Source organism: Cyanistes caeruleus, chromosome 19, assembly GCF_971803275.1.
Source record: "Cyanistes caeruleus chromosome 19, bCyaCae1.hap1.1, whole genome shotgun sequence".
In the NCBI taxonomy this organism is placed as follows: Eukaryota; Metazoa; Chordata; class Aves; order Passeriformes; family Paridae; genus Cyanistes; species Cyanistes caeruleus.
This window is the reverse complement of record NC_141719.1, coordinates 2,590,746-2,610,639: the sequence shown is the minus strand read 5'-3', so window position 1 is coordinate 2,610,639 and position 19,894 is coordinate 2,590,746. Positions and strand designations below refer to the sequence as shown.

The 19,894-nt window shown below is 50.9% G+C and overlaps 1 protein-coding gene and 1 long non-coding RNA gene across 2 annotated transcripts in view; one reads left to right on the top strand and one right to left on the bottom strand.

Annotated features, from left to right (window-relative positions):
• Positions 1-471: 471 nt before the first annotated feature.
• The window catches only part of LOC111937225 (heparan sulfate glucosamine 3-O-sulfotransferase 3A1), a 30,566-nt gene continuing 11,143 nt past the window's right edge, over positions 472-19,894 (bottom strand). The window contains exon 2 of the mRNA XM_086857000.1: positions 472-1,498. Coding sequence (XP_086713126.1) covers positions 880-1,498 — 619 coding nt within the window. The 3' untranslated portion in view covers positions 472-879. The remainder of the gene's footprint in view (positions 1,499-19,894) is intronic.
• LOC111943808 (uncharacterized) lies at positions 17,955-18,191 on the top strand. Its single transcript, XR_002871037.2, has 2 exons — positions 17,955-18,028; positions 18,121-18,191. It is a non-coding gene; the product is annotated as an uncharacterized LOC111943808 (long non-coding RNA).

The following is a 19,894-nucleotide window of genomic DNA, read 5'->3' as shown; positions in this document are numbered from 1 at the left end:
CCTGGTGGGATGGTGGGTCCCCCCCAGCACCTTCAGGGTGTGCCACGAGCATCATCTCAGTGTGAACCTTCCCTCCCATCCCCAAAATCCCTTCAGATGGGCCCCCCTTAGAAAAAAAACCCTTAGAAAACCATTTTGCTGTCAGAGTAGCAGAAGGGATGCAATAGGGAGCACTGGTTTGGAGCCAGCTCCTGTGAATGAGGCCTTTTGACTACCTGGCAATTTTCATTACAGAGTCGAAAGAATCATTTGTGTTCTTTCACTTTTGGCTACCAAGATTATTTTGTCTCAAAACAAAACAAAGGATTATTGGTTTTGGCTTCCTTAAGAGGAAAAATAAGTTTGGCTGATGAAAAGAGCTTGATTTAAGGGGGGTAAAAGTAAAACAAAAAATTGGATAAGTGGAAGCAAAATTCACCGAATGTTTCATGCAATAAAAAAATCCCCTAAGGTAACATTTGGAAAGCCAAATTAGGTATTAAGCCTCCTTTGTTTTATTGTCAAAAGTGGTGAGGTCTGGTGAAAATGGCACTTGCAAGCCAAAACCTGGCTGAACTTTCAGGAAGACTCTGAGCTACCCCTGTCACTTCTAAAAACTCTGCACCTGTGTTTTTTTACAGAGGCAATGCTAAACCCTGGGCCCATTGTACCAACAGGACCAGGCTGCTGTTCACAACCTCCTTTTCTGGATGTAACAGCGCCTTTCTCTGAGAGAAGAAAGGAAAAAAAGAAAAAAAACCAAAACAAATCAAGAACAAATCATGTTTCAGCACAGCTATTTTTTTTTTTCCCCCCGTATTTCCCCCCTCTCTACTGATACGTAAAAAAAATATATATATTATATTATATTTTCCTTTTCTTAAATTATTTCTTTCAGCCTCAGTCCCAGCCGAAGTCCTGCCCTGTCATCTGGTAGAACTTCATGTTGAAGGGCCGGTAGAAGTCCCGCAGCCTCTGCACCACCTCCTGGTCTATGTCAGGGTGGGTCCTGCCTTTGGTCTTCCCCAGGCAGTGGGGTTTGCTGCTGCCCTCCGCCTTCTTCAGGCATGGGAAGCCCTTGGTTTTGTTGAAGTAGAAGTGTTTGTCAGTGATGATCCTCTTGAGGCCCAGAAAGTCCTGGACCTTGCCCAGCTCCCCTGCGGGGTCGCTGATGAGCCTCTCCCCGCTGACAAAGAGGATCTGCCCGATGGGGAAGTAGAGGAGCCAGTTCTCCAGGTGCTTGGCATAGATGCCAATCTGGATGGCGCTCCATGAGGTGTCAATCAGGCCTGTAGTCCTGTTTTTGAAGGTCAGACTCTCAAAGGTGGGGATGTCAGGCTTCTTGGAGAGCGTCTGGGTGTAGTCCGAGATGGCTCTGGTCACGGGGTCCCGCACCACCACGATGAGCTTGGTGCCCTTGGACATGGAGGAAATGCGGGCTGGGGCCTCCTTGGTCACAAAGTAGCTGGGGGTCTTCTCCATGGTGATCTGTCCCTCCAGTGTCCTGGGCATCAGGTCCCTGCCAGAGAGGGAACAAAGGACACGTTAGTGCCAAAATCCCCGGGGCAGGGTCAGGAGCTGGACGTGGGCAGAGCTCTTGGGGATGTCCTGGGGATGAAGGGCAGGATGGTCCTGAGCCTCCTGCCTCTGGCCCAGCCCTTCCCTCCTTGCATTTACTGTCAGGAGGCCCATAATGCTCTGACTCTGCAAACACCTGAACTCGTCCCTGACTCCCCACTTCCTCTCACTGCACATTTACCTGGAATTAGACCTGAATTCGTTTTGCCTGTTCAAGCCCTGCCCTCTGGATGGGATCCCACCTCCCTTCTTGAAACAGCAGGAGCACATCTCAACCATCCCAATGCCCTATCCCTTTAAATTCCTCCCTGCCCACACTGGGGTTTCCTGCACAGAGGCTTAAATTCCCTGGAATAACAGTGAATTCCTGGAGCAGCAACCCTCCCTTCCTGTAGGACAGAGGAATTTTCAAGGGCCAGGATGCAAGACTTTATTTTTTGGCATTTCCAAGGAGGCAGCAAGTTGATGCCACATAAAAATGTGCAACATCAGCCCCCTGACCTCAGCAATTTCCTTCTTTCACCCAAAGACATCCTGCACGCTGGCTGCTTCGGGGAGTTCTGCATTGAAGTGGGAAGGGGTTGGGGGCAGATCCATCCTGCTTCATGGTCCCCTTGAGAGTTCAGAGCCCTCCTGGGCCAGGATTGGGTGTGATTTACTACAGAGCCACAGGATTTGGTGGCTGGATACCCTGAGCTCCTTCACGTTAAACAAGGCACACCAGGAAGGTGTAGGAGCCCTAGGAGCAGGTGAGTCCCAGCTCCTCTCCCTCTCCTCCTCATGCCACCTGCATGGCACACCACATCCCAGCCCCTCACACCCTTCACTTCAACACCACACCCAGGCAGGAGCATCCACAAAACCCCGGGTTCCCACCCCCTCCTTTGCTTACACACAAATCCATCCTGCCCCCCGGGCCCCACGATGCTCTTCCCACGGCTCCCATCCTTCCCGGGGGAATGGGGGATGGATGGGGCTGGCTGCAGCCTCAGGGAGCTCCACACCATGGCAGCAGCAATGTTCTCATGGCAATGCAGCCCCCCACACCCCGACCCCCTGCCTTGGACCCCGTGTGCGAGGGAACTGCTCCCGCTGCAACCATCGGGCAGCAGCAACATCTGCTTTGCAAACCTGTGCAATATGCCAGCAAAATTGAAGCCATCTATCAAAAAGAGCAACAATGAAAAGCCAACAGCAGCTAAAAACAGCAATAATAACCAAACCCCAGGCTGTTATGTTACAAACGAGAGAGAGCAAGGAATGGCCCTTCCTAGGCCAATTCCCTTTGCAAACACCTCACATGGGGCTGAGCAAAGACACGGGCCCAGAGCAGTCAAACCTCTGCTGAGAGTTCCTGTCTGGGGGAAAATCCAAGAATTTGGGACATTCAGGCTGGGGAATAAGCAAGCTGAGGAGTGTGAAAGACCTCTCGTGCATCCTGGAGGATGTGAGGATGAATCACTGCTGATAATAAGTGTGGCATTTGCTGAGCAGGCACATAATTCTCCAGTGGAATTTGCCATGATTTTTTGCCAGTTTGCCTGATGCTGCAAAAGACAAAAGTGTAAATGGTTTAGAAACAGGCTGGCCAAATTCTTGGTGGCTGAAATAAATAGAAGTACCAGAGTCTGAGTGCCCCTTCAGCTGTGGAAACCCCCAAACTCTACTGCCCTCAGCTGGGAGGAGGTAACAGGAGGAGACCTACACTTTGTACATCTGTCTGTGGATGTCTGATACCATCTGGAAGGAGGCAGGACTTTGCTCTGGACCTGTGCAGCTGGTTCTGCTCAGGGCAGCCTCACTTTTGACAGTGGCATGGAGTGGCAGATAGGAAAAGGGGTGATGGCTTTAAGCTGAAAGAGGGTGGATTTAGATTGGATATTAGGAAGAAATTCTTCCCTGTGAGGGTGGGAGGCCCTGGCACAGGTGCCCAGAGCAGCTGTGGCTGCCCCTGGATCTCTGGAAGTGTTCAAGGCCAGGCTGGATGAGGCTTGGAGCAACCTGGGATAGTGGAAGGTGTCCCTGCCATGGCAGAGGATTGGAGTGGGATGATCTTTAAGGACCTTTCTAAACCAAAGCAGTCCATGGTGATTCTAAGAATCACTCTTTTCCCCCTCATGCACCAAGCCCATGTTTCTCAGATGTGCTGGTGTTGCCCTGCAACTACTGGGAGCACCTGAACCCTTGGAAAGGTGAAGAAACCAAGTCTGGGGAAGTCCCCCAGTGCCTGCCAGCTCCATCCTGCTGGATGCTCACCCTTCCCTTCAGCTGCACTCCCACTGCCCTGGCTGCAGCCCCAAAAGGGGGCTCAGGTCTTCACACCTGTGGGATAAAGGAGTCCCACAGAGCCCGTGGACACAAGGCTGGGCTCTCCCAGAGGTGCTGCTGGTGACTCTGGCAATCAGGACCTTCCCACTGCACAGCCTGTCAGGTGCTGAAGGGTTATGAGACCCCAACCCTGCACCCCAAAACATCCTGGGCTGGGGGCACCCTGCTCCAGCTGCCAGGTGCTGTCTCCATCTTTGCCACAGGTGCTGGTCCAACCAGTGAGACACACAAAGAAAAGGTGGGGAAGGAAAAACCCCTGGGCAGGTGTCAGAGCATCCACGGAGCCTCCCTGCTTTCATGGCTCAGGATGAGCCGTCAATGCACGCGATAACAAACACCCCAAAGCAGAGTGCAGAGGGGAAATCTCTCTGTTAGCTGTGCCTGATTTTCCTCCTGAGCAATGTCCAGGGTCTGGCTGGGGTTTGGGGCACCCCAGCCTGAGGCAGTGGTGGGAAAGGAACCCTGTCCTGGTGAGAAGTGCTGTTTTTAAGAAGTTCCACTGAAGGGCAATGCAGGGAAAGCTGTTATCTAAGAAATGCCCCACAGCTCTGCAATCAGCTGTGGGACCTTGGCTCCTCTGAAAAGGGTAAGGAAGGGCCAAGTCTGCTCCCAGAAATGCAAGACAGGGTGGATGGGACCCTCTAGATAAGGTGGAGTAGCAGGGCAGAGAGGGAAAATGAACTGTCTGAGGGGGCTTATTTAATCTCTGACTTCTCCACAGAAACAGTGCCAGGATTTCTGTCTCCAGGAAGGGGCCAGACACCGTGGTGACAGGCATGTGACAGGCATGTGACAGAGCTGGCAGCCCTGGGGGAAACACAGAGCCTTCTCCATCATGAAGCTATCAAACAAGGAGGACAGAGCAACTGAGGCACAGCCAGCATCGTGGCTTGGTGCAAGCTCACACCCCCAGAGGAGTGTGTGCTGCTCCCTGGACCACTGCTGCCACCAGCAACTTGTCTTCTTCTTCCCCCACCAGCTCTCTTTTTCTTCCAAATCATTTTAAGCACTGACTCTGCAACAGGAATTTATAAAAAACCCAAAAGTCGCTCTCACAAGCAGTCAGTCCCCTTCCCCCACCTCCAGCCCACACTCCCACAAGTACCATTACAGCATGTTCAGATGATTGAAAAGAAAGATGCTCTAGCAGGAGTGATAACTTGATGTAACCAGGAGCGTGTATGGATGTATAAATTCAAAAACGCTGCCTAAAGAGATTAATTCCTCCCTCCCATGAGGCCAGCTGCTGAGCCCAGGGGCTGTGCTGCCCCAGCAGCTCTCACAAGGCTCTGCATTTGCTTTGATGAGCTGTGAGTGTACACAGGAGTCAGCTGAGCCTCCTGCTCTGCCTTCCTTTAGATCTCAGGTGAAATCGATACACGGAAAGATGCACTTCAGGAAACTGAGAAAAATTTAAAAAAACCCAAAAAAAACTCCATGAGAAGCTGTGAGACTGAGGAAGCTGAAAGGAGAGGGGCAAAAGATCAGAGAGGTCTGCAAGGAAAATCACTCATTGTGTTGTTGGATGGAAGATCAAACCCAACTGGCATTAATAGCAAAAGGACACCCTTGCCACTGATTTTAATGATGGATTGAGCTGAGCTTGGAGCAAAATAAGAGGCAGGAATAGTCCTAGGAGAGGACAAGGAGCCCTGGGTGTCTCCCATCCTCACCCATCCTGCTGCAGAGGCATTCTCTCTGCATAAAGACAACGCTCAGGGAAATGCTGGTGCTTTGGAGGGATCTATGACACAACTGCCATCTCTCAGAGGATGCTGCAGCCTCACAAAACAAGTCAGGGGCCTTGGAATTTCCTTCATCCCTGCTGTCCCACCCCCACAGAAGCAGTGTGTGCAGGATGTGCCTATCACCTGCTAAAATACTCCTTTTTCTTTAGGCTGTGGTCAGAAAGGTGTCCAGCAGGATTGCTTCATTTCCACCATCAGGAAACCATTCCTGGATTCTCTGCTTCCACAGGATGTGCTGAGGTGCCTGTCCTGCCACAGTCACTGTGCCCAATGCAGTGAGGGCCCTCCCAGCAAACAAGTTTTTACCACCTCCAGTACCCCAGAGGAGTTAGAGCATGAAGAAAGTAGATCAGCTATTAAGAAGATATTCTTTACTATGAGAATGGTGAGATCCAGGCTGCCCAGGGAAGTGTTCAAAGCCAGTGATGTCTTCAGTCAACTGTGATGGCTCAAGGGGATAAAACTTCACATTAAAGGTGAATATCCAAGGTAAAGCTGAGCATGGGAAATATCTGATTGTTAATCTCAAATAAGTCCAAGTAAGCAAAGAAAACACTTTACTGAAAAATGTTAGGAGGTAGAATAAATCTCAATGACTGAAATCTCGAAGGAAGTTTTTTTCTGTTTTTTACTGTACATTATTGAGCAGCACAGATTATTTTCATTAGCAGGTAGAGACCCATAGACATCATGGAAGATTAGCATGTTAAAAATTATTTTGAATAATGTTTTACAGGGCTTGGAGCAACCTGGGCTAGTGAAAGGTGTCCTTGCCCAAGGCAGGGGGGCTTGGAATGAGATGAGCTTTAGTGCTCCTTCCAACCCAAACCATTCAGGGGTTCTGTGAACCTGGAGCACTGAGCTGTGCTGGGATGACAGGGACAGCTCTCAGAGCACAAGGGACATGCTGACACTGTCAGGAACTCACAAAAGTACTCCAAAAACCAGACCTGGTGGCAGGCAGCTACCTACACCTGTGCCAGAGCCCAGGCAGCAGGGACAGTCACTGCTGGGTGACTGCCCTGGTCACAGCCAGGGGACAAACACAGCACACCATTTCCACACCAGCTTCCCCAGCACAGCCCTCAGAGCCTCTCCTGCCCCCAGCCCCCAAACCTGCTCCCTCTGTGGCTGCTGGCATTTATTTGAGCAAGTCTCAGTATTTATGTGTCTCATTACATCTGCAGCCAGCAGCAGCTGTTTGCACACTGGGTCTGTCAGGCAGCATCTCAGCAAAACTGCCTCCCTCTCCCTCCCTTCCTCTCCTTTCAGTTAAGCTCCCTCTGAAGTTTAGAGTGCAAATGCAGCCCTAAAATGCAGCCCCCCACAGCTCCTGAGGTGTCTCCTCCAGCCCCATCCAAAGCCCCAGAACTGCCCAGAGCCCAAATCCAGCCTGTGCAGCAGGGCAGGGGCTCATGCAGCCCTGCAGGCACCCAGGCTGTGCCCACCATCACCCCTGGCACAGCTGTGTCCAGCCCAGGTGTGTCCAGCAGAACCTCCCAGGTGCACACCAAGAGCCAGGGGCACCTCCACTCCCTTCACCACTGGGTTTAACCATCTCAGCAGTTCTAAGAAAAAAACCACCCCAGGAATCTCAGTGCCTCCAAACAGACTGGGACCCCGGGCTGCCAGTGCAGGGCTGGAGGAGGAAAGAGCTGGGACCACCCTGTGCCAAGGTCACTGCCAGGAAGCCTCGTCCTTCCTGAGGAGCTGGGAAATCCCTAAGGAATGCCATGGACAATGCAGCTCGTTTGCTGATAACTCCAGAGGCCAAAATCCTTCCTGGAGCTCAGGCTGTGGCCTTGCTGAGGAGGAGCAGCATCAATCCTGGGCTGAGGGCAGGGAGCCGAGCTGAGGAGGCAGCGGTGTCCCCGGGATAAGGGGGTCACACACCCCCAGGAGACCCTGGCAGAGCTCACAGTGTCACTCCCTGGCAGCTCCCCTGGCTGCAGAGCCACGGGGCTGAGGAGTGAGGGGCAGCATCTGCACGCAAAGAGGGGGCTCTGCTCAGCAGCCCCTGCCCGGCTCCTGCCCCACTGCTCTCCTGGGAATGATGCTCGTGTGGATCAGAGCTAATTACAGCACGCAAACCCTCTGTCTAATTGCTCTGATTAATTATTGACAGGCTGAGCTGCTGCTCTGAGGGCAGCAGGTAATGGGGAGCACTCTGCCCAGGCACCTGCTGGCCTCCTGCCTCCTCGTGCTGAGGAGTGATCCCAATGTCCAGGCATCCCGTGGCCAGTCTGGGAGAGAAAACTGTGCCAAGAGGTTCCCAAAAATCCACTGTGCTGGAAAGCACATCTGGAGACCACCAGTGCCTAAGTGCTATTGACAGGCAGAAACTCCCTGATGTCATTAGCCCTGCAAGCCATTGATTTTCTCTGCTGGAACAAGAAACTCATCGGAGCCGAGGCAATCGCAGGTGGCACTACCTCCTCCTCTGGGCTGTCCAGCTGGGCTTTGGAAGAGGGATTTCAGGGCTGTTTTCTTTCCAGTGGCTAATTGCTGGAAAATCCCAGCCCTCTGCCTAGCAGGAACAGATGAAGAGCCCCAGGGCTCTTGGTCACAGCCCCTTCAACATGTGTCCATCCTTTGTATGGGAATGGAGACACCACCAGGCATCTTCCAAAGGATCTTTCTGTGCCAGGGTTGGGGCTGGGTTCATCTCTGCAGAGCTTCCCCCTGGGGCTGGCCGTGAGCTCTCTGACCCAGCCTCAGCTCCCCTCTGCCAGCAGCTCCAGCGAGCAGGGCCAGGCACTGGGAAGGACAAATTCCTCCTGTCCCCATCAGACCTGGACCCAACACTCACCACCTGTGGCTCTGCAGCAGCACTCTGCACCTCTCCCAGTGACATCTGAACCCCAGCAGTGAGCAGAGCTCCTCACACAAGCCATGAGCCACCCAAATTCCTGCAGCACCAGCTGATTCTTACAAGGGAGAAAATCAGGCTCACAGCGATTTCATCGTATTTCCAACGTAGTTCCCAAATGAGAAGTGATTTTTCATTACAGCCTGCTGACTCTCCTCTCTGTCATGTTATGGCAAAGCAGGATTTTCCAGCTGAGACAATGGACATGATCCTTTTCCATCCTTGCTCCCTGCTCTTCTCCCTTGCAAGTGCAAATCAGGAGTTCCCTTTTGCCATCCCCCCACACACACGAGGGTCACTCACTGCTGGAAGAGGACAGCAAGGACATGGCTGGACATGAACCCCATGAGCCCTACACTCACCTAAAATAGAGTTTTGCTGGGAAGTCCTTGCCTGTTTGTCCACTGCACATCTGCACCATGGAGAGGGAGCTCCCGACCTCTTTCCATCACACAGAAGGATGCCAGGAGCCACAGCCTTGCCAGGGATCAGCACATCCTTCAGCCCGGACCTCACCTTCCCCAATTAAGGTCTTAAACCACCCAGTTTTGGCACCTGCTTTGCAATTTTTTGTTTGTTTTAAAGATGTGCCTGTGTGGGCTGGGGTTTAAGCCCAGCCAGGATGTGAACAGAGCAGGAGCTGTTCTGAAAAGTTCAAAGAGTAAAGACCGAGGGACAAGAAAAAATCAGGTACAAATGGCCCAGCACTATATAAATAAATCTCAATGTAATTTTTCCTCCCTAAGGGCACTCCTGAAGTCTTACACAGGTACATCCTCCCAGGAGCTGCTGCTGGTCTTGGAGGGACCAGGGCTGCACCTTCCCCCTCCTGGACCCAGGAGAACCCTCTTGATGGGCTCAGCCTTGTCCTCAGCCAGGACAGAAGGCTCTGTAATAGGGAGAATATGGAACAACCTCCATCCCCAAACCAACAACCCCCTCATGCCTCTCTCACTCAAAGATCTCCAAGACCACACATTTCAGCCCTGACTAAGCAAATCATCTTAAGGAGGAAGGTTAAAGAACTGTTTGTTATTGGAATTGTCTCCCTCTTTAGGATTCGTTTTTTGATAAATTAACTCCAGCTTCATTACTTCATGATATATTTCCCTTGACATTTAATTATACTTACCCCAAACACATTAAGCCAATCAGTCTGAACAGCTTCTTATTAATATGCAAATTTCTCCTTTGAAAAGCCATGAATCTGTGAAAAATCTCTACAGGCTTCAATCAAGGCCCTTTTGGGAAGTTGGGAAGTTCCCTGAGAAGCACCCTCCTGGCCCAAGGCAGGAATCCAGCCCCACAGACACTTCCTGGTGCCTGGTTTGGGAATGGGAAAAGAGGATGCTAAAGCACCTTCTCAGGTCTGGAGCCGTGAGCAGGAGAGGTTGAATCTTGCAAAGCAACACGGTGTTGGCAGCTCATCCCCATCCAGCACCTTTCCATGGGAAGCACTGCTTGTCCTCCCTCCCCTGGGACCACAAATGGGAGCTTCATGTGGGAGCTGCAGAATATTCCCTGAAATATCAGCTTTTAGCAAAACAAACAGGAATCTGGTTCTCCTGGTGCCATGGGCAAATGGGACATGATTTGCATTAGGCAAATAAATTGAAACTACACAGTTAACCATCTGCCCTGGAACAGATTTAAGTTTTGCTTTGAAGCAGCACTTCCAGCCTCCCTCCACTCTCACATCCATCTGAACGCTGCAGGATTTTCTGCTGGGAAACCAACTGGGAATTAATTCATTGAATCATTCCTATAATTGGAGAGAAGAAACATCAGTGTAGGCACCACAGCCCTGGTGGCCTTTGGCCTCACGGATGTGTTTCCTGTGGATTACACCAATGGACAAACCACAAAACTGCTTCAAAACCTCCCAGAGCCTCCAGCTCCCACCAAAAGTCTTTAGTCACCAAACCAAGATGATTTCCTGGGAGCTGCTGAGTTCCACATCATCATCTCGAGTAAAAGTCACCCATTTCATCTTATTTCAAGAGAAGTTGCAGGTTTTCTTAAAAAAACATCTGATTTTCTGTAATTTTTTTATATTCCTTACAGTTAGACATCAAGATCAGAAATACACTGCAATCAGTGTACTATATAAATAGTCCAATTTTGGGAAATGGCTCTCATGAGCAATAAAGAAACCCAATTTACTATGCACTATAATAAAAATATCTCTTTTACCGTATAAATCAAACCAAAGTGAACAGATAAAAAAAAAAAATAAACTCAACCCCCCTGGTTTCTGCCCACAGGCACAAGGAGACGGCCCTGGGGAAGGGCTCGCCTGCCCTGTATAAATATATACAAGAGCAAATCTGTTAAAAATTGCAGCCACCACTTTGTTTTCTAAAGGTCCCAGTTTATCCTTCGTCAGAAGAAGGAGGGCTGGGGAGAGGTCGGCCAGAAACACAATCCTTTCCTGTATAAACACCGTAGTCTGTGCTGGTTTTAAGTGCATCATATGGCCTATATTTTATATGTGTATACAGTGAGAGAGAGAGAGAGAGGAACAGAGATTTTTCAAGCCAGTCAGAGACATAAAGTGATCTTATATCATCTAAAACCAACAATCAGACTTGGACTTCTGGCAGTTTTCCTTGCAGTCGTCCCTGCCACCCCCCTGCCCCTTCCTCCCAGCTGCTGGAGCACACTGCTGTCTGCCCCCATTATTTTTCACAAAGGCATATAAATCACTGTGGAAACTCTTATTATCTTATTTTCCCTCTGCTTCTCTCTTGTCTGTTTGGAGAAAAATTAATGCATTTGTCTCTGGAAAAATGTGCAGTCTCTATAATTCAGTTTTAAAACAAGCACAACTAGCAAATGGATAGACCTCCGTTAGGAGACTCATTTTTCATGCGAGTAATTGAACCCTTCCCTTCGATTTTTCCTTTGGGTGTTAAAGACAACTGATGCCTTCCTGGAATTTGCTTACGTCTCAGAAAGGTGGAAAGACAAGACAGACAGAACAAGCAGAAAAAAGAGGAGAGGAGAGGAGAGGAGAGGAGAGGAGAGGAGAGGAGAGGAGAGGAGAGGAGAGGAGAGGAGAGGAGAGGAGAGGAGAGGAGAGGAGAGGAGAGGAGAGGAGAGGAGAGGAGAGGAGAGGAGAGGAGAGGAGAGGAGAGGAGAGGAGAGGAGAGGAGAGGAGAGGAGAGGAGAGGAGAGGAGAGGAGAGGAGAGGAGAGGAGAGGAGAGGAGAGGAGAGGAGAGGAGAGGAGAGGAGAGGAGAGGAGAGGAGAGGAGAGGAGAGGAGAGGAGAGGAGAGGAGAGGAGAGGAGAGGAGAGGAGAGGAGAGGAGAGGAGAGGAGAGGAGAGGAGAGGAGAGGAGAGGAGAGGAGAGGAGAGGAGAGGAGAGGAGAGGAGAGGAGAGGAGAGGAGAGGAGAGGAGAGGAGTCCAAAGCATATCTAAGAGCCTTGGCTTTCTCTGTAGGGGGACCTTGTGGAGGCTCCAGGCAAACATCCCAGATGGGATTTTTCCAAAAGCTGGTGGAGCTTTGATTTGGGCAGCCTCTCACCACCTAGGCTGCTGAGGAAATCCATCCCCATCACGGGGACAGTTCAGTGTCCCACAGACCTGTGGATCACCAGCCCTGTTGTGTCCTGCAAGAACCCCAAACTCAGAAGTTCCTGGGAACATACACACACTGCTTGGGTGATGCCAGAAGTTTCATCCTGGTGCCTCTTTCTTCACCTGAAACTCAGGGAATCTCCATAGCTTCCCTCCCACTGCCAGAAAATGGGAACCCAAACCATCAGTTCTCCAGGAAAAGTCCCCCTCAAAAATCACAGCCAGCTTGAAAATAATCTTCATCCCTGGTGCTGGGGATGCCTCTGCCCAAATCCTGATCACTCATCAGCCCTGGGGCTCAATTCAGAAGAAGCCAGATAAAAGTGAAAAGTCAAAAGAGTGACACAAACAATCACAAAGAAATCAGGAATAATTCCAGAAAAGCCACAATCAAGTGAGTGCTCAGGCCAGCAAGAACTGTTGTTCCTTTGTCTCTCTCTACATTATCCCTGTCCCCTGGGAGCTACATTATTGCCTGCAATACATAATGCAATTTGCTCATTTTCCATGTCTGCCTTGTTTTCCCTTGGTGCAAGCAGGCCCTGCACACAGTGCCTGTGCTCCTCCCGTGGAAGAGGAGAAGGATGGGAACTGGAGCTGGAGAGAGGGGTGGTGCTTGAGAAGCTGCACACAATGTAAAGGGGAATAAAATGTTGTCTGAAAATTGGAAGGACACAGAAAAAAACCACTAAATGGATGTGATTTATGAAAAAAAACAAAAAAAACCAACCCAAAACCAGTGTCCCTCTGTTCTCCTTCCCTCTGAAGAAACACCACCAAATCTGAGAGACTGGAAATCAGGCCCTAGTGAGTGCACTGGCCAAATGAAGGCAGCTGAAGCTGGAGGCAGGGAAAAATATTGGAAATGTGGATGCAGCAGGCTGGGAGCCACTGGGCTGTACAGAACCTGGGGAGTTCTGCACACCCTGGTGCCTCTGGAGATTGTGAGCTGGCTGCCAGGGTTTTGGGAGCAAGGAGATGGATTTTCTCCCTTATCTGTAGAGGTGAAAGGATCTGTCCACCAAGATATTGCTGTGGAGTCCTAAACAGTTCAACAGAGATTATTGAAGAGTTTTGGAAATTCCTGTGGCATGCCCTGTACTGCTGGAGATGGTGTGTGCACATCTGTGTGTGTATCTGTGTGCTGATGAAAGACACAGACACCTCAAAGACCTCAGTGTTGAGAATAGAGGTTGCTCTTTAAATTATGCTGAGAAGTGACTTTTTTTATGTATCCTCCTGCTGCATGGCCAAAAACTCCTCCATCTGTATTATAAAAAAGGGAGCCTGACCTCAGGCTATGATCTAAAATATATAGAGTCACACAAGTTTACTCTTGCAGTGGTTCTTCATCCTTCCTGTGCCAATTCTTTGTCCTTTTGCTAAATGAAACTTTAATGGCTGGGAAAGGGCTCTGTGCTTTCATTCCTGGAGCAAAGCAGTCAAGTGCAAAGCAGGACAAAGTCTGCAGAAAACAGAAAGCTGAAAAAGATTCTTCCTGGCCTAATTTGCAAGTTCTGGGCAAGGCAAGGATGGAGAGGAAGCTGCACAGAGATGGACACTGGTCTCTCCAGCCCCACAGTCAAGGCAGGGAGTTCAGCCACTACTCACAAGATTATGCAGAAGAGCTCTTCCCTGAGCTCAGCAATTCCACCTTCTCCCAGGGAATGCATCGCTGCCTAATCCAGTATCAGCCATCTGACATATTCCAGGGAGTTTTAGTTTGCAGCAGATCTAAATCTCGTGGGTGAATGACACAGCAGCCAGCTCAGCTCTGGCTGGTCTGTAGGTTTGTACCTCCATGGCACAGGGATGTGGAGGCTGAGGCTTGGGCGTTAGTGGGACACCGAGGTTGTTCAGGGTGAGCACAGCTCAGTAATGTGAAAAGAAAAAAAAACAGAAAAAAGAAAGGTGAAGTGTTCTCCAGAAAATGGATGGATGGATGGATGGATGGATGATGGATGGATGATGGATGGATGGATGGATGGATGGATGGATGATGGATGGATGGATGGATGGATGGATGATGGATGGATGGATGGATGGGTGATGGATGATGGATGGATGGATGGATGGATGGATGGATGGGTGATGGATGATGGATGGATGGGTGATGGATGGATGAATGGATGGATGGATGGATGGATGGGTGATGGATGGATGGATGGATGGATGGATGATGGATGGATGATGGATGATGGATGGATGGATGGATGGATGATGGATGGATGATGGATGATGGATGGATGGATGGATGGGTGGATGGATGGATGATGGATGGATGGATGGATGGATGGATGGATGGATGGATGATGGATGGATGATGGATGGATGGATGGATGGATGGATGGATGGATGATGGATGGATGGATGGATGGATGGGTGATGGATGGATGGGTGGATGGATGGATGGGTGGATGGATGGGTGGATGGATGGATGGATGGATGGATGGGTGGATGGATGGATGAAAAAACCCCAATTAGTGACCTCAGGTTCATTAGTCAACTTGAGTCATTTGGACACAGGTCAATAAAAACTGCTCTTCCTCACTCAGCACTGAACTAGTGTGGGCAGCAGGCTTCAGATCAGCTCCTGAAGATGACTCCCAGCTTCTCCTTTGCAGGGCCTCCCTTCTTAGCAAGACCAACCCTCCCTCACCAATCATTTCTCAACATCCCTGAAGAGAAAACCCAGCCTGAGTGTGCTTCCTCTGTCATCACGCTTCCCTGGGAGTACAAAAGGAAACAGAACTAAGCCCGCACTGAAGCTCTTCAGAGCAGCAGGGATTCTAATTCCCACAGCCCACCACAAGAGTCAGCCACCACCCCATGGTGGGGTCCCACCTTGCAGTGGGACCATGGGGATTCCTGGCATGGTGTGATCTCTCCATTCCAACACGGGGAGCCACGGAGGGATTTGGAAAAGGATCCTGAGCCTTGGGAGCCCAGGTCTTCTGCTCTGAAGCCACTTTGGAAAGCCCAGACAGGACCCCTGGAGATGAAGATTTTGAAGTGTGATCAAAGAGACTTGACATAGCAAGGAGGATTAATGTTTCTGCAAACACACAGGGAAAGCTTCTTAGTTATTCCAGTGGGGTTTGTTCCAAAGGGGCCTAAGGGAGTTAGGCACTTAAAACTCACTCAGATCCTTTATTTATTTGCAAATCCTGCGCAGCAGCAGTGTGACCCCTGAAGCGTTGCTTTCCGAGCGTGTCTGCTCGAGTGAGAAGCTGAATTGATTGTGGCTGTATTGGTGGCCTCCTGCAGCTGCTCCTTCTCCACATCCCAGGGAGTGAGCCTGCCTGGGGAGACAGCTGAGGGCACAAAGTGTCTGAAGAAATCAGGGAAGACACCACACTGAAACCATGAGGGCTGTGTGTTCAACAACAAACCCTTCCTGCAGGGGTTTGTGCTGGATGGAAGGGGCTGGAGGATGCTGCCAATGATCCCCACCTGGGCCAGCACAAACCCCAGTCCTTCCTGGTGGGTCTCACCACCATCTCTAAGAAAGTTGCAGGAATCACTTATTTCATGACTTTGGTTACTCTTCACTGATCACATCTCCCTGCTACATTTTTTTCTCCATCACCAGCTTTTACAGTCAAGGACTGTGCAAAGAAGACACAGTGAGGGCTTTGCTCCCCAGCTGGTTTCACACTTGTGATGTCCTAGTCATTCCTACCACCACTTCCAATCCTATTGCACAGGGCTCCAACCTGGGCAAAGCAGAATGAGGAAGCTGGAAAAAAGACAGAAACAATAAACAAAAGACCTGTTTTCACACAAATACTCCTCATCATAATAATGATAAATACTACTAAAAATAATAATAATAATGAGAAATTCAGCTCATGGTCCAGCTGCTTTCCTGGCCTTCCCACAGGGTCCCCTGGATTTTGTGTCACCTCATCAGCACAAACTGGCCAGGGAGCCGTGGCACAGCGCAGAGGGGTTGTTGGGAAACATGGCACACATGTGACATGCTATTGTCCCTAATTTGATTAATGAAGCCATCACGCTAATGGAGAGTTCCACACACCCCCAGCACCCTGTCACTAACCCACACCAGGAACTTCCCAGCATAGCATTCCTTCCCCAATACTCGCCTTTCCCAACTTTGTCAGGTAATTGTTTATGAAAAGATGAATGTATACAATAATACTGGGTGAAGGGAGCTGATGTATGTGGTGTTAATGAATGAAATAATCAGTTTGGTAATAACTGGCATGTGTATTTGTCAAAAGGGAACCAGCAGGACATTAGCATTCTGCAGCCACCAAACCTTTATCTCCTGGTCTTGTGTTTGACAACCGCCCCCAGATAGTCCATGAATAAAATACAGAGTAGCACCCAGACATAATTAAACTGCCAATGTGGATGTACCTAAATGAACTTGATATCTTAATGACACTAGATAGCAGGGGAATAATGAAGGCGGTGTGAAAGGGACGTGCATAATGAGCCCAGACACGGCGGCTGGCGCTGCCCGCGCCTCCTGCTCAGCACAGCCAGCATCGCCGCTGCTCCCACGCCACACGCGGCACCTCCACCTCACCCATGCCAGGGCTCAGAGTGCCACCTCTCCAGGGGCAAGGGCTGCTCCTACAGTGCTTGCCAGGCTGTGGCCACAGAGCCCTCCCTCCTCCAGAAATGCCTCCTTTGCCCCATCTCTCTGCACCTGCTGCATCTGCTCCTCCAGAGAGCTCTGGCACGCTGCTGTGCAGTGCAGACGTGGGTTTGGGAGTGCTTAACGTGATTAAAGTACCAGACATGCTCCTTTTTAATGTTTTGTGTTTTTTCCCCAGCACAGAGATGGTTTTTGAGGAAAGAAGCTGCTCCTTGGGGATGGGCAGCTCAGAGGATGTCCCAAGATAACTCAGCAGCACAGAGCCACAACCCCTCATTCCCATCACATCCACAGACACTGAGCCAGATGTGTCTTCTCCCAGCACCTATGCAATCTTTCCTCCAGAGGATGCTGGGCACCCCTGACAGTCATCCCAACTGTCCCCAGAAAGCTGGTCCAGTGTGAGACAGGAATTTACACCTCAAAAGCAGATTTGATCCCTCTCCTCTGGGGCAGCACCACACTGGGCTCCTAGCCCACACTGCTCAAAAGGTAATTGTCACTTCCTGCTCTAATGGCTCCAATTTTAGCAGCAAATGAGCGAAGCAGAGCAAGTATTGGTCTTATTAAAGGAGTAATAATGGCAAACTGGAGCATGCACTACGGGGAAGGAACACTCCCCCAGCACACAGGACACAGCCTGGCTGGTATTTGACAGCAGCAGAGTCCCTGCCTTCTGCTGACAGAATTCCAAGGTATTTGAATACAATAAGCCCAGCATGTAGGAAAGCAACTGGTGCAATAGGCTCGGCTTGACTCTGTTGTGATGTAATTGTTTGAAGGCTGAGAACTTGTCACAAAGCCAGCGTGGGAAATGTGACCCGGAAGAGGGCCTGTCTCCCTCGATAAAGCAGATTGGGAAAAATTGCTTTATGCAAATGGAAAAAGTACAGCAGGTTGGGGGGAAACCATCTTAAATCCCTGGAAGTGTTCAAGGTGAGGTTGGATGGGTTTTTTAGCAACCTGTGCTGGTGGAAGGTGTGGAAGGGGCTTGGAATGAGCTGGTCTGTAAGGTCCCTTCCCAGCCAAACCATTGGTGATTCTCTGATTCTGTGGAAATCCAGTGGCCAGCACAGCCAGGAGCAGCAGAGTGCTGAGAACAACCCACTGCAGGAAGCACAGCAGGTGTGATGCTGGGTATTGAGATGGGATAAGGAACATAACTCTGTTTGTGCCAGCAGAAGGGAAAAGTGGCACCATGCAGTACAGCCTGCCCAGGGAGGTGACAGGAGGTGACAGGAGGAAGCTGGGCACGGCCTGAGCAATGACAGTCACCACTGGAATGATGCAGCCAAAGTGCTCTGAGCTCCTCCTGCCAGGTGAAACCCTCAACTTACTGCACTCAGCCCCTTTCCCCTACTGGATATTTGTGCTTGGCTGCCAATTCTTTAACCATTGCCTTCCTTCCTAGGAAAGACATCCCTGTGGCGCACCCTCATGAGGCAGTAATGGGATTTCATTAGATTAAATAACTCCAATGAACCCCAGAGACCAACAGCACTTTAAACACGGAGCTCGGAGTTAGAATTACTGTTATTTAACATTGATTAGATTACAGGGTAAATCCAATTCCTCCCTAACCATATGCTGGCTATGATTTGCCTAGTGGGAGATGTTAAGGATGGCATTCCTGGAAATCTCTGCTGAGGGAAGGGCCCGTGGCTGAGTCAGCAGTGTCAGGGTGACCCATGGGCTTGTGTCTGAAAGTCCTCCTGCAGAGCAGGGCTCAGGGGATGTCCCCACTGTCCCTGCCCTTTGCTAAAGCTGGGGGTGCAGATAGATCTGTATGTGTCACATCAGCAGGAATATCACCAGGAAATAACTGAGCCTCTCTGACCCACGGCCCTGCCTTGGCTGAGGCTGTTAACCACTCCCCAAAGCTCCCTCCTGACTCTTTTCACCCTGGAGTACCATGGCTTGTGGCTCCCAGGGAGGGATGTGCCTGGAGCCTCCGGCACTGCCCAGCACCAGAGTGGCACAGTGTTCCACATCTCCAGGAATCTGCTTTACAGCTCTGGGCTGTGAGAGGCCTGGAAAGGGCTGGTCAGGGCAGGAGTGAGACCATCTCAGGGTTGCAGTCCATCTGGAGGCTGGCAAGGGCCCTCTCCCTGCGGACAGCACGGGGATGGACGGCTCGCAGTGCGCTCTCCTTCCCAGTGCGTGCCACGTGCTTAACGCCTGGCCTGGGAGGTCAGCCAGGACACAGCTTCCTCTGGACATCTTGGCCAATGCATTCTGGAAACTGAGGGGTTGAAAAACTCCTAAATGCATCCCCCACAGCCTGACTGCAGGGATGGGAGCACCAAGAATGGGAACACACCCAGGCACCAGCTGTGACCCTGTGGCTCGCTGCCACTCGGCCAAACAACTCAAGTGCAATTAGGGAGCCTGGGGCAGATGAAGCTGTAAACTCCAGGGTGCAGCCCCTCAAAAAGCACAGCCCCCTCAAAAGGCACAGTCCCCTCAAAAGGCACAGCCCCCTCAAAAGGCACAGCTCCCAGCTCACTGACCCTGTCGTGTCACACCGTGGGGACAGTGGGTCCCTGGGATGTGACAGGGGCCACCACCCTCGGTGCAGGCAGGGCAGAGCTCAACCTGTCCCACACCAAAGAAAGCAGCTCTGGCAGGCTGTGCACCCAGGGCTGACCCCGAGCGGGGGCACTGCCGATGGTCAAACTCAATTAAGTGCTGTGTGCTGCATCTGGGTCAGGCTGGGCAGCCCTTCCCCAGCCCCGGCCTCTCTGCTTGCACGTCCTGCTGAATTCTTTAGGAGCTGTTCCAGAGGATGCACCGGGGCTGGGAGGGAGGGTGGCGGGGCCAGGAGCAGGCAGAGCAGCATCACGACTTGTGACAAAGGCAGCTCTGGGTCTGTGCTGGGCTGATCAGGGATCACACCCTGGGCATGTAAAAACAAGATTTCAGCTCAGAATGACTCCCCTGTCCTGTCTCTGGGCACCTTCAGTGTCTGCCTGTGGTCAGAGCAAACACAACCCAGGGAGGGCAGTGCTGGAGGGACAGGTCATGGTGCTCACTGGAAACTCAGTCCCAGCCCTCCCAGCTGCACCTTGAGCAAGGTTTTGTGAGTTCTTCAGGCCCTGACTCGCACCAGCCAGCTGAGTGTGTCCCAAAGCCTCCTCAGCTGCTCTGGACATGACACAGACCGTGCTGTCCAGCCCACAGCAATG